Source organism: Coregonus clupeaformis, chromosome 34, assembly GCF_020615455.1.
Source record: "Coregonus clupeaformis isolate EN_2021a chromosome 34, ASM2061545v1, whole genome shotgun sequence".
In the NCBI taxonomy this organism is placed as follows: domain Eukaryota; kingdom Metazoa; phylum Chordata; class Actinopteri; order Salmoniformes; family Salmonidae; genus Coregonus; species Coregonus clupeaformis.
The window spans coordinates 10,008,582-10,021,621 of NC_059225.1; the positions used below are offsets into that span (position 1 = coordinate 10,008,582).

General features: G+C 42.7%; 1 protein-coding gene across 1 annotated transcript in view; it reads left to right on the forward strand.

Moving 5' to 3' along the window:
- Positions 1 to 13,040, forward strand: part of LOC121549742 (extracellular sulfatase Sulf-1-like) — a 148,067-nt gene that overhangs the window by 37,633 nt on the left and 97,394 nt on the right. The window contains 1 exon segment of the mRNA XM_041861596.2: positions 10,127 to 10,375. Within this exon segment, the coding sequence (XP_041717530.2) occupies positions 10,198 to 10,375 (178 nt within the window). The 5' untranslated portion in view covers positions 10,127 to 10,197.

The following is a 13,040-nucleotide window of genomic DNA, read 5'->3' on the forward strand; positions in this document are numbered from 1 at the left end:
CCCTATTTCTTAATCATGCTTTTAAAGTCAGTAAGCTACAGTAACCTATGCGTTGGAGGGGGAGGGGCAGGTATATAGCCTACACACACACAGGCAGATTTCCAACTGGCAGGCAGACACTGAACTGAGTTTCAGATTTTTTTTTGTGGGACTGGAGAAAAAAAATGCCAGGAACGTAAAATAACGTTATTAACTGTTTCCTGTTTTGCTTTTAAAATAACAGTTCTGTTCCGGAACGGTATAGATCACTTTCATTCGCGGGTTCTGATTCTGTTCCTCAAAACATTTAGTTATTTTCAGTTTTTCTCCTCCCTCAACCAGTTCCAACACCTGCTTGTAATGCAGGGTTAGTAGTGAAGGGATAGTGGGTGAAATCATAAGAAAATACAGTCATTAAAGTAAAGATTGTCATGGTGTTGAGGTGTGTTAAAGGTCTCCTTGCCTGTGTCCCAATTGGCACCCTAAATGGCACCCTGTTCCCATAGGGCTCTGCTAACAAGTAGTGCACTATGTAGGGAATTGGGTTTCCATTTGGAACGTAGACCCAGTGTTGATGGCCATTAATCTGAAAATTGCACATTTTTTGACTCCATCTGGCAGCTGCGTCGGTCAGACTGACTGAGGACTCCATAGATCCCTTTTTGTTTTCAACCCCAGCCCCCAGGGCCCTTTTCTTCTCCTGGCCGGCTGGTCCGTCCCCAAAATGTTTCCCCCTGCAGCCAGCTGAGCCCCTGATGAGTACGGTAAAGGTTGTAATGAGTAATTTAAAAGTGTCATTAGAAACAACGAGGAAGCAGAAACTATATGCTCTGTAGTAGTCTGACTGGGTAACTCTGGTATAGAAGACCGCTTGTTAGCCACATATCTAAGGCTGTTCTAAGATGGCTGTGCAGGTGGGAAGATAATGGATTTTGCCCCTCTTGCTAAGTTGAGGGTCTTTGGTCTTCGGTTGGCTTTGGTCGGGTTCATATAGCCTAAGCTTTCTCAAGATGTAATTAATTTTTCAATGTGTCAGTTTGGTCTGTTAGAGAAGTTCTTGACTTCTCCAGATCATATTTACTACACATTTGGAGACTGTTAAGTCTGTCACTCTTCTGAAAGTAGCCTTCCACTTGCAGAGCATTTCTAGTTAACGACAAATTAAATGACAATGTTCTCAGGTTTGAACACATCCTGGAGGTTGTCATTAAGTGTGTCCCAAATGGTAACCTATTCCATATATAGTGCACTACTTTTGACCATGGCCCGTAGGGTATTAGTGCACTACATAAGCGATAGGGTGACATTTATGACTCCGATAATTTTCCCTGCTATGAGGTAACCCTCCATTGTTACTGAATCCACCTCAAGGATAAGTGGTGGTGAAGTGGCACACCGTAGCATGTACATACTGCTTTGTAAATCCTGTATTCACAACAAAGGGTTTTAGTGTAAAAATGTGTTTGGTCTCTGTTAAATCACGCTGATGATCTTGATGATAGTCATTAAAGCAGTGAATAGTTTGGATGTGCATTTATAAACTCCCGAGTTATTTCTGATACTCGTATGTCCGCTCGATTATGATATTGTGTTGTTAATCTCTGCGTGTCAGGCTCTGAGAAAAGTTTAACTCAGATATTTTAGTTTTCACACATTTCTTCTGCTGCATCTATCTATCTATCTATCTATCTATCTATCTATCTATCTATCTATCTATCTATCTATCTATCTATCTATCTATCTATCTATCTATCTATCTATCTATCTATCTATCTATCTATCTATCTATCTATCTATCTATCTATCTATCTATCTATCTATCTATCTCTCTCTCAATTCAATTTAAATTCAATTTCAGTTTAAGTGCTTTATTGGCATGGGAAACGTGTGTTAACATTGCCAAAGCAAGTGAAGTAGATAGTAAACAAAAGTGAAATAAACAATAAATATTGACAGTAAACATTACACTCAGAAGTTCCAAAAGAATAAAGACATTTCAAATGTCATATTATGTCTATATACAGTGTTGTAACAATGTGCAAATAGTTAAAGTACAAATGGGAAAATAAATAAACATAAATATGGGTTGTATTTACAATGGTGTTTGTTCTTCACTGGTTGCCCTTTTCTTGCGGCAACAGGTCACAAATCTTGCAGCTGTGATGTTACACTGTGGTTTTTCACCCAGTAGATAAGGGAGTTTATCAAAATTGGGTTTGTTTTCTAATTCTTTGTGGATCTCTGTAATCTGAGGGAAATATGTGTCTCTAATATGGTAAAACATTTGGCAGGAGGTTAGGAAGTGCAGCTCAGTTTCCACCTCATTTTGTGGGCAGTGTGCACATAGCCTGTCTTCTCTTGAGAGCCAGGTCTGCCTACGGCGGCCTTTCTCAATAGCAAGGCTATGCTCACTGAATCTGTACATAGTCAAAGCTTTCCTTAAGTTTGGGTCAGTCACAGTGGTCAGGTATTCTGCCACTGTGTACTCTCTGTTTAGGGCCAAATAGCATTCTAGTTTGCTCAGTTTTTATTGTTAATTCTTTCCAATGTGTCAAGTAATTCTCTTTTTGTTTTCTCATGATTTGGTTGGGTCTAATTGTGTTGTTGTTGTCCTGGGGCTCTGTGGGGTCTGTTTGTGTTTGTGAACAGAGCCCCAGGACCAGCTTGCTTAGGGGACTCTTCTCCAGGTTCATCTCTCTGTAGGTGATGGCTTTGTTATGGAAGGTTTGTGAATCGCTTTCTTTTAGGTGGTTGTGGAATTTAACAGCTCTTTTCTGGATTTTGATCATTAGCGGGTATCGGCCTAATTTTGCTCTGCATGCATTATTTGGTGTTTTACATTGTACACAGAGGATACTTTTTGCAGAATTCTGCATGCAGAGTCTCAATTTGGTGTATTTCCCATTTTATGAATTATTGGTTGGTGAGTGGACCCCAGACCTCACATCCATAAAGGGCAATGGGTTCTATAACTGATTCAAGTATTTTTTGCCAGATCCTAATTGGTATGTCACATTTTTTGTTCCTTTTGATGGCATAGAAGGCACTTGCCTTGTCTTATCATTTTTGTCTTACTGAGATTTACTGTCAGGGCCCAGGTCTGACAGAATCTATGCAGAAGCTGTAGGTGCTGCTGTAGGCCCTCCTTGGTTGGGGACAGAAGCACCAAGTCATCAGCAAACATTAGACATTTTACTTCAGATTCTAGTAGGGTGAGGCCTGGGGCTCTGTGGGGTCTGTTTGTGTCTCTCTCTCTCTCTCTCTCTCTCTCTCTCTCTCTCTCTCTCTCTCTCTCTCTCTCTCTCTCTCTCTCTCTCTCTCTCTCTCTCTCTCTCTCTCTCTCTCTCTCTCTCTCTCTCTCTCTCTCTCTCTCTCTCTCTTTCTCTCTCTCTCTTTCTCTCTCTCTCTCTCTCTCTCTCTCTCTCATGGTAACACAGGAATGTTTTGGAGTAGTTGCTGCTTTTGTAAAAACTAATGGGGATCCAAATAAACAAATGTGTGTGTGTGTGTTAAGGGGGGATGGGGGGTCTCAGATGAGTGGGCATCATTGTTGAGGCTTCACTTGAATGTTAGAAATAGCTGTGTGTCTGCATCCCAAATGGAACCCTATTCCCATTTTAGTGCACTACTTTTGACGAGGGCCCATAGAGCATAGGGTGCCATTTGGGACAGACCCTGAGTCTGTAAAATGTTTGCCCTTTCCTTTCCTTCTCTTGTCACGTCTCCTCCCGTCGCTCCCCTCCGGCGCTCTGATTCGCCGGTCTACTGAGCCACCTGACTGAGCGCACCACCTCGACAATCACAGGAATGGAAACCCAACGCACCCTAATCACCTCCAGCGCAGCTGCACCTCATCATCTCATCACCACCCCTATTTAGCCCTGGACTGTTCTGGATGATGTTGTGTGTGATTGTTTAGCTTCGTGTCGTGTACTCTCTCTTTGTTATTTCTCTTTCTCTAAACCTTGACCTTGTTTATTCCTGCGTCTGCGTCCTGCCTCTTCGTACAGTGAGGGAAAAAAGTATTTGATCCCCTGCTGATTTTGTACGTTTGCCCACTGACAAAGACATGATCAGCCTATAATTTTAATGGGAGGTTTATTTGAACAGTGAGAGAAAGAATAACAAAATAATCCAGAAAAACACATGTCAAAAATGTTATAAATTGATTTGCATTTTAATGAGGGAAATAAGTATTTGACCCCTCTGCAAAAAATGACTTAGTACTTGGTGGCAAAACCCTTGTTGGCAATCACAGAGGTCAGACGTTTCTTGTAGTTGGCCACCAGGTTTGCACACATCTCAGGAGGGATTTTGTCCCACTCCTCTTTGCAGATCTTCTCCAAGTCATTAAGGTTTCGAGGCTGACATTTGGCAACTCGAACCTTCAGCTCCCTCCACAGATTTTCTATGGGATTAAGGTCTGGAGACTGGCTAGGCCACTCCCGGACCTTAATGTGTTTCTTCTTAAGCCACTCCTTTGTTGCCTTGGCCGTATGTTTTGGGTCATTGACCCATTTTCAATGCCCTGGCTGAGGGAATGAGGTTCTCAACCAAGATTTGACGGTACATGGCCCCGTCCATCGTCCCTTTGATGCGGTGAAGTTGTCCTGTCCCCTTAGCAGAAAAACACCCCGAAAGCATAATGTTTCCACCTCCATGTTTGATGGTGGGGATGGTGTTCTTGGGGTCATAGGCAGCATTCCTCCTCCTCCAAACATGGCGAGTTGAGTTGCTGCCAAAGAGCTCCATTTTGGTCTCATCTGACCACAACACTTTCACGCAGTTCTCCTCTGAATCATTCAGATGTTCATTGGCAAACTTCAGAGGGGCCTGTATATGTGCTTTCTTGAGCAGGGGGACCTTGCGGGCGCTGCAGGATTTCAGTACTTCACGGCATAGTGTGTTACCAATTGTTTTCTTAGTGACTATGGTCCCAGCTGCCTTGAGATCATTGACAAGATCCTCCCGTGTAGTTCAAATCAAATCAAATCAAATCAAATCAAAATTTATTGGTCACATGCGCCGAATACAACAGGTGCAGACATTACAGTGAAATGCTTACTTACAGCCCTTAACCAACAGTGCATTTATTTTAAACAAAAAAAGTAAGAATAAAACAACAACAAAAAAGTGTTGAGAAAAAAAGAGCAGAAGTAAAATAAAGTGACAGTAGGGAGGCTATATATACAGGGGGGTACCGTTGCAGAGTCAATGTGCGGGGGCACCGGCTAGTTGAGGTAGTTGAGGTAATATGTACATGTGGGTAGAGTTAAAGTGACTATGCATAAATACTTAACAGAGTAGCAGCAGCGTAAAAAGGATGGGGTGGGGGGGCAGTGCAAATAGTCCGGGTAGCCATGATTAGCTGTTCAGGAGTCTTATGGCTTGGGGGTAGAAGCTGTTGAGAAGTCTTTTGGACCTAGACTTGGCACTCCGGTACCGCTTGCCGTGCGGTAGCAGAGAGAACAGTCTATGACTAGGGTGGCTGGAGTCTTTGACAATTTTGAGGGCCTTCGGCTGATTCCTCACCGTTCTCATGATCATTGCAACTCCACGAGGTGAGATCTTGCATGGAGCCCCAGGCCGAGGGAGATTGTGTTTCTTCCATTTGCGAATAATCGCACCAACTGTTGTCACCTTCTCACCAAGCTGCTTGGCGATGGTCTTGTAGCCCATTCCAGCCTTGTGTAGGTCTACAATCTTGTCCCTGACATCCTTGGAGAGCTCTTTGGTCTTGGCCATGGTGGAGAGTTTTGAATCTGATTGATTGATTGCTTCTGTGGACAGGTGTCTTTTATACAGGTAACAAACTGAGATTAGGAGCACTCCCTTTAAGAGTGTGCTCCTAATCTCAGCTCGTTACCTGTATAAAAAGACACCTGGGAGCCAGAAATCTTTCTGATTGAGAGGGGGTCAAATACTTATTTCCCTCATTAAAATGCAAATCAATTTATAACATTTTTGACATGCTTTTTTCTGGATTTTTTTGTTGTTAATCTGTCTCTCACTGTTCAAATAAACCTACCGTTAACATTATAGACTGATCATTTCTTTGTCAGTGGGCAAACGTACAAAATCAGCAGGGGATCAAATACTTTTTTCCCTCACTGTATATCAGTACTTGTCACATCTCTGAAGGTAATAAGTCAGTAGAAAATTGAATCATATTTTACAGTGAATCAGGTCAAATTAACAGTGAATCAGGTCAAATTAGCAGTGAATCAGGTCAAATTAGCAGTGAATCAGGTCAAATTAACAGTGAATCAGGTCAAATTAACAGTGAATCAGGTCAAATTAACAGTGAATCAGGTCAAATTAGCAGTGAATCAGGTCAAATTAACAGTGAATCAGGTCAAATTAGCAGTGAATCAGGTCAAATTAACAGTGAATCAGGTCAAATTAACAGTGAATCAGGTCAAATTAACAGTGAATCAGGTCAAATGAACAGTGAATCAGGGTAAATCAGCAGTGAATTAACAGTGAATCCGGTTAAATAACAGTGAATCAGGTCAAATTAACAGTGAATCAGGTCAAATTAACAGTGAATCAGGTCAAATTAACAGTGAATCAGGTCAAATTAACAGTGAATCAGGTCAAATTAGCAGTGAATCAGTTCAAATTAACAGTGAATCAGGTCAAATTAGCAGTGAATCAGGTCAAATTAACAGTGAATCAGGTCAAATTAACAGTGAATCAGGTCAAATTAACAGTGAATCAGGTCAAATTAACAGTGAATCAGGGTAAATCAGCAGTGAATTAACAGTGAATCCGGTTAAATAACAGTGAATCAGGTCAAATTAACAGTGAATCAGGTCAAATTAACAGTGAATCAGGTCAAATTAACAGTGAATCAGGTCAAATTAACAGTGAATCAGGTCAAATTAGCAGTGAATCAGGTCAAATTAACAGTGAATCAGGTCAAATTAACAGTGAATCAGGTCAAATTAACAGTGAATCAGGTCAAATTAACAGTGAATCAGGGTAAATCAGCAGTGAATTAACAGTGAATCCGGTTAAATAACAGTGAATCAGGTCAAATTAACAGTGAATCAGGTCAAATTAACAGTGAATCAGGTCAAATTAACAGTGAATCAGGTCAAATTAACAGTGAATCAGGTCAAATTAACAGTGAATCAGGTCAAATTAACAGTGAATCAGGTCAAATTAACAGTGAATCAGGTCAAATTAACAGTGAATCAGGTCAAATTAACAGTGAATCAGGTCAAATTAACAGTGAATCAGGGTAAATCAGCAGTGAATTAACAGTGAATCCGGTTAAATAACAGTGAATCAGGTTAAATTGATTTGAGTTAAAGGGAGAAGAGGGTGACAGAAGGGACGTTCAGAGGAATCCTGTTTGTGTCCCGAACAGCATCCTATTCCTTATATAGTGCACTACTTTTGATAACAGCCCTATGGGTCCTGGTCTAAAGTAGTGCACTACATAGGGAATAGGATGCCATCAATATGCTCCCCATCCCATGACCAAGTATAATCACATTCTATTAGCGCTGGAATTCCAGTCGCCCTTCAGGGCTGCTAGCTAGCTGACTGTGTTAGATCTGCTAGCTAGCTGACTGTGTTAGATCTGCTAGCTAGCTGACTGTGTTAGATCTGCTAGCTAGCTGACTGTGTTAGATCTGCTAGCTAGCTGACTGTGTTAGATCTGCTAGCTAGCTGACTGTGTTAGATCTGCTAGCTAGCTGACTGTGTTAGGGTCACACTGCCTGTCTGAAATATTGTGAGAATGACTGGGCAGGCTGTCCCGGACACTGCCTGTCTGAAATACTGTGAGAATGACAGGGCAGCCTTTCCCGGACACTGCCTGTCTGAAATACTGTGAGAATGACAGGGCAGCCTTTCCCGGACACTGCCTGTCTGAAATACCGTGAGGATGACTGGGCAGGCTGTCCCGGACACTGCCTGTCTGAAATACTGTGAGAATGACAGGGCAGCCTGTCCCGGACACTGCCTGTCTGAAATACCGTGAGGATGACTGGGCAGGCTGTCCCGGACACTGCCTGTCTGAAATACTGTGAGAATGACAGGGCAGCCTTTCCCCGGACACTGCCTGTCTGAAATACTGTGAGAATGACAGGGCAGCCTTTCCCCGGACACTGCCTATCTGAAATACCGTGAGGATGACTGGGCAGGCTGTCCCCGGACACTGCCTGTCTGAAATACTGTGAGGATGACAGGGCAGCCTTTCCCGGACACTGCCTGTCTGAAATACTGTGAGAATGACAGGGCAGCCTGTCCCGGACACTGCCTGTCTGAAATACCGTGAGGATGACTGGGCAGCCTGTCCTGGACACTGCCTGTCTGAAATACTGTGAGACTGACTGGGCAGGCTGTCCCTGACAAATGGCACCCTATTCCCTATATAGTGCACTACTTTTGACCAGGACCCTGTTCAAAAGTTGTGCATTTTGTAGGGAATAGGGTCCCATTGAACGCAAGCATAGTTAATTATTTCCCTTTAAAACACCACAGATTATATTTAGAGGGAACCACAAACTAAAATTCAGGCTAACATGATTTAGTGTGTTTAGCTGATGTGGGTCTATGGTCAGTGTAGCTGTGATGTGTTTTGGACCGACAGACGCCAGCTAGCTAGGATGAAAGACAATGACCACATTGTAGAAGCTGAAAAGGAAACCTTTGATCCTTTTACTTATTGATGATCATGACGGAAAGAAGAAAAGGAATGGTATTGGTACACAGCCTATGGGTAAACTGGATGGCTTTAGCTCCTGTGCAAAAGAGACATTGGTCTCAATGGGACTCCCTGATTAAATAAAGGTTCAATAAATATATGTGGAATTGTGGGGAAGGTATACATTGATTAAAAAAACCTTGAATAAACTACTGCTCAGTCCAGTCCCCATTGTAATAGCCTGTGGGTGTGAGGAAGGACAGGTGAACCATGACGACCATGACGCTGTAATGCCAGCGCCATCTCCCAGTGACAGGGGGCCTTCTGGGCGGCCATCTTGCTGAGTGGCACCATACTGCTCTCCATTGTGACCTAATGAACTGGAACAAAATGGTGTCTCTACCACACCTGATCCTGGCCATCCCCCACTGTCAGACACCCACTGGGTGTCCCTACCTCTGTTTCCCTGCCGCTTGATGAGCTTGGGTCAGGGTCAAGATGATATTATGACATCGATGAAGTCAACTCAGGTCAGATACTGTAGATCAGATTCTGTAGATCAGATTCTGTAGATCAGATTCTGTAGATCAGATACTGTAGATCAGATTCTGTAGATCAGATACTGTAGATCGGATTCTGTATATCAGATTCTGTAGATCAGATTCTGTAGATCAGATACTGTAGATCAGATTCTGTAGATCAGATACTGTAGATCAGATTCTGTAGATCAGATACTGTAGATCAGATTCTGTAGATCAGATACTGTAGATCAGATACTGTAGATCAGATTCTGTAGATCAGATACTGTAGATCAGATTCTGTAGATCAGATTCTGTAGATCAGATACTGTAGATCAGATACTGTAGATCAGAAACTGTAGATCAGATTCTGTAGATCAGATACTGTAGATCAGATTCTGTAGATCAGATTCTGTATGCCCTCAGTGACATCCTAGCCTCCCACGCATAGGCCACTTTCTGTCCCTAACACTACAACTAAATATAACAACTAAATAGAAATTATTTCATGAAACTCAAACTAAATAAAAACTTATAAAGTAAGTCTGAAAACGAACAAGCTAAGCTTGAAATAAAAATCTAAAAACGAATAGAAATAAAAACAAATATAAAATCACCCAGCTATTTACATTTGAGTCACTTAGCAGACGCTCTTTTCCAGAGCGACTTACAGTTAGTGAGTGCATACGTTTTTATTTTATTTTCATACTGGCCCCCCGTGGGAATCGAACCCACAACCCTGGCGTTGCAAACACCATGCTCTACCAACTGAACTACACAGGACCTATAATAACCTTAATGCTGCATGTTTTCTTCTAGGGAGTTTTTCCTAGCCACTGTGCTTCTGGTTTGCTTGCTCTTTTGGGTATAGGCCAGGTAAAAAAAAAGTTAAACTGCTGGTGTAAAAAGGGCTTTATAAAATAAATATGATTGATTGATTCATAACAACTCCTCTTCTCTCTCTCCTCAGACTCCTCCCCAGCTGTAGGGGCTCCAGTGGGTGTCTGTGAGTAAGTGACACCCTCCATCGATCCCTCCATCATGCTATTGGTGTGTGTGACCTGGCTGGGCCTCGTGTCCCTGGGTTGGGACCAGGGCTGTTCAGCCGTCAGCACCACCAGAGCCCAGGGAGGCCTCAGGGGACGCATACAGAGGGACCGCAGGAACATCAGGCCCAACATCATCCTCATCATGACCGACGATCAGGACACAGAGCTGGGTAAGAATGATGGACTGACCCCCTGGAGGTGGTCCTGTGCTCTATATGTTGGAAGAGCTTCCTTATCTGTATGAATCCTCTCTCTCTCTCTCTCTCTCTCTCTCTCTCTCTCTCTCTCTCTCTCTCTCTCTCTCTCTCTCTCTCTCTCTCTCTCTCTCTCTCTCTCTCTCTCTCTCTCTCTCTCTCTCTCTCTCTCTCTCTCTCTCTCTGAATAATTAGCATAGTCTCCCAGACATGTAATATTAAATTGAAGACATAAATAAGCCCAAACAGACATCTGGCTTAGAGATGCTGTGCGGTGCAGGGTTTGTTTGTGTTCACAGCATGCATAATGGATTATGATTACTGCTTACCAGGGCCGTGCACAGACCTTTCAAGGGGAAGGTGCTTTTTACTTTCACAATGAATATCTTGAAATTCATAACATGCTAAATGAGTCTGTCGCGAAAAGATTTGCATTTTTCAGCATAGGCTTATTGATTTCTGCGACAACACGCTCACTCATCACAAATTGTAAGCAAGCTAGTTGTAGTGCCTCAGCAAGAGAGGGTAGGTAGCTACCAGCTGATCATTGATGCGTGTAGGCCAGGGTTCTTCAATTCTGTTTATTTCTACCTGGTAGTTAATTGCACTCACCTGGTGTCCCAGGTCTGAATTAGCCCCTGATTAGAAGGAGAGGATGAAAAACAGAGGTGTCTCGGCCCTCCAGGACCGGAATTGAAGAACCCTGGTGTAGGCTGTCAGCCAACCAGACCCTAATATTGTTGATGATGGAAATCAAATGTAATTCTGCTACGGGCAGTACTGTTGATATTTAAACTAGGTAGCTTGCTAGTTACTACACACACTTGACCGGTGACCGCATCTCAAGCGATGCATGTTTCGATGCCTGCAAACTGAGAAAAAGGCACAATCGGGTGCACACGAGCTCCATACAGGGCAGTCCAATCGACCGGGTGTGGGGTGCCAACGACGACTTAGGGGCAATGGGTTCAGAACAACAACAACAAAAACAGATTCATATATATATTTGAACAGTGAGAGACAGAATAACAACAAAAAATCCAGAAAAACGCATGTCAAAAATGTTATAAATTGATTTTTATTTTAATGAGGGAAATAAGTATTTGACCCCCTCTCAATCAGAAAGATGTCTGGCTCCCAGGTGTCTTTTATACAGGTAACGAGCTGAGATTAGGAGCACACTCTTAAAGGGAGTGCTCCTAATCTCAGTTTGTTACCTGTATAAAAGACACCTGTCCACAGAAGCAATCAATCAATCAGATTCAGAACTCTCCACCATGGCCAAGACCAAAGAGCTCTCCAAGGATGTCAGGGACAAGATTGTAGACCTACACAAGGTTTGAATGGGCTACAAGACCATCGCCATGATCTCAAGGCAGCTGGGACCATAGTCACCAAGAAAACAATTGGTAACACACTACGCCGAGAAGGACTGAAATCCTGCAGCGCCCGAAAGGTCCACCTGCTCAAGAAATCACATATACAGGCCTCTCTGAAGTTTGAATGATTCAGAGGAGAACTGGATGAAAGTGTTGTGGTCAGATGAGACCAAAATCGAGCTCTTTGGCAGCAACTCAACTCGCCATGTTTGGAGGAGGAGGAATGCTGCCTATGACCCCAAGAACACCATCCTCACCGTCAAACATGGAGGTGGAAACATTATGCTTTGGTGGTGTTTTTCTGCTAAGGGGACAGGACAACTTCACCACATCAAAGGGACGATGGACGGGGCCATGTACCGTCAAATCTTGGTTGAGAACCTCCTTCCCTCAGCCAGGGCATTGAAAATGGGTCATGGATGGGTATTCCAGCATAACAATGACCCAAAACACATGGCCACAGCAACAAGGGAGTGGCTCAAGAAGAAGCACATTAAGGTCCTGAAGTGGCCTAGCCAGTCTCCAGACCTTAATCCCATAGAAGATCTGTGGAGGGAGCTGAAGGTTCGAGTTGCCAAACGTAAGGCTCGAAACCTTAATGACTTGGAGAAGATCTGCAAAGAGGAGTGTGACAAAATCCCTCCTGAGATGTGTGCAAACCTGGTGGCCAACTACAAGAAACATCTGACCTCTGTGATTGCCAACAAGGGTTTTGCCACCAAGTACTAAGTCATTTTTTCCAGAGGGGTCAAATACTTATTTCCCTCATTAAAATGCAAATCAATTTATAACATTTTTGACGTGTGTTTTTCTGGATTATTTTGTTGTTATTCTGTCTCTCACTGTTCAAATAAACCTCCCATTAAAATTATAGACTGATCATGTCTTTGTCAGTGGACAAACATACAAAATCAGCAGGGGATCAAATACTTTTTTCCCCTCACTGTATATATACTGTATACAGTTGAAGTCGGAAGTTTACATACACTTATGTTGGAGTCATTAAAACTCGTTTTTCAACCACTCCACAAATTTCTTGTTAACAAAGTATAGTTATGGCAAGTCGGTTAGGACATCTACTTTGTGCATGACAGAAGTAATTTTTCCAACAATTGTTGATAGACAGATTATTTCACTTAAATTCACTGTATCACAATTCCAGTGGGTGAGAAGTTTACTGTGCCTTTAAACAGCTTGGAAAATCACAGAAAATGATATTGTGGCTTTAGAAGCTTCTGATAGGCTAATTGACATCACTTGAG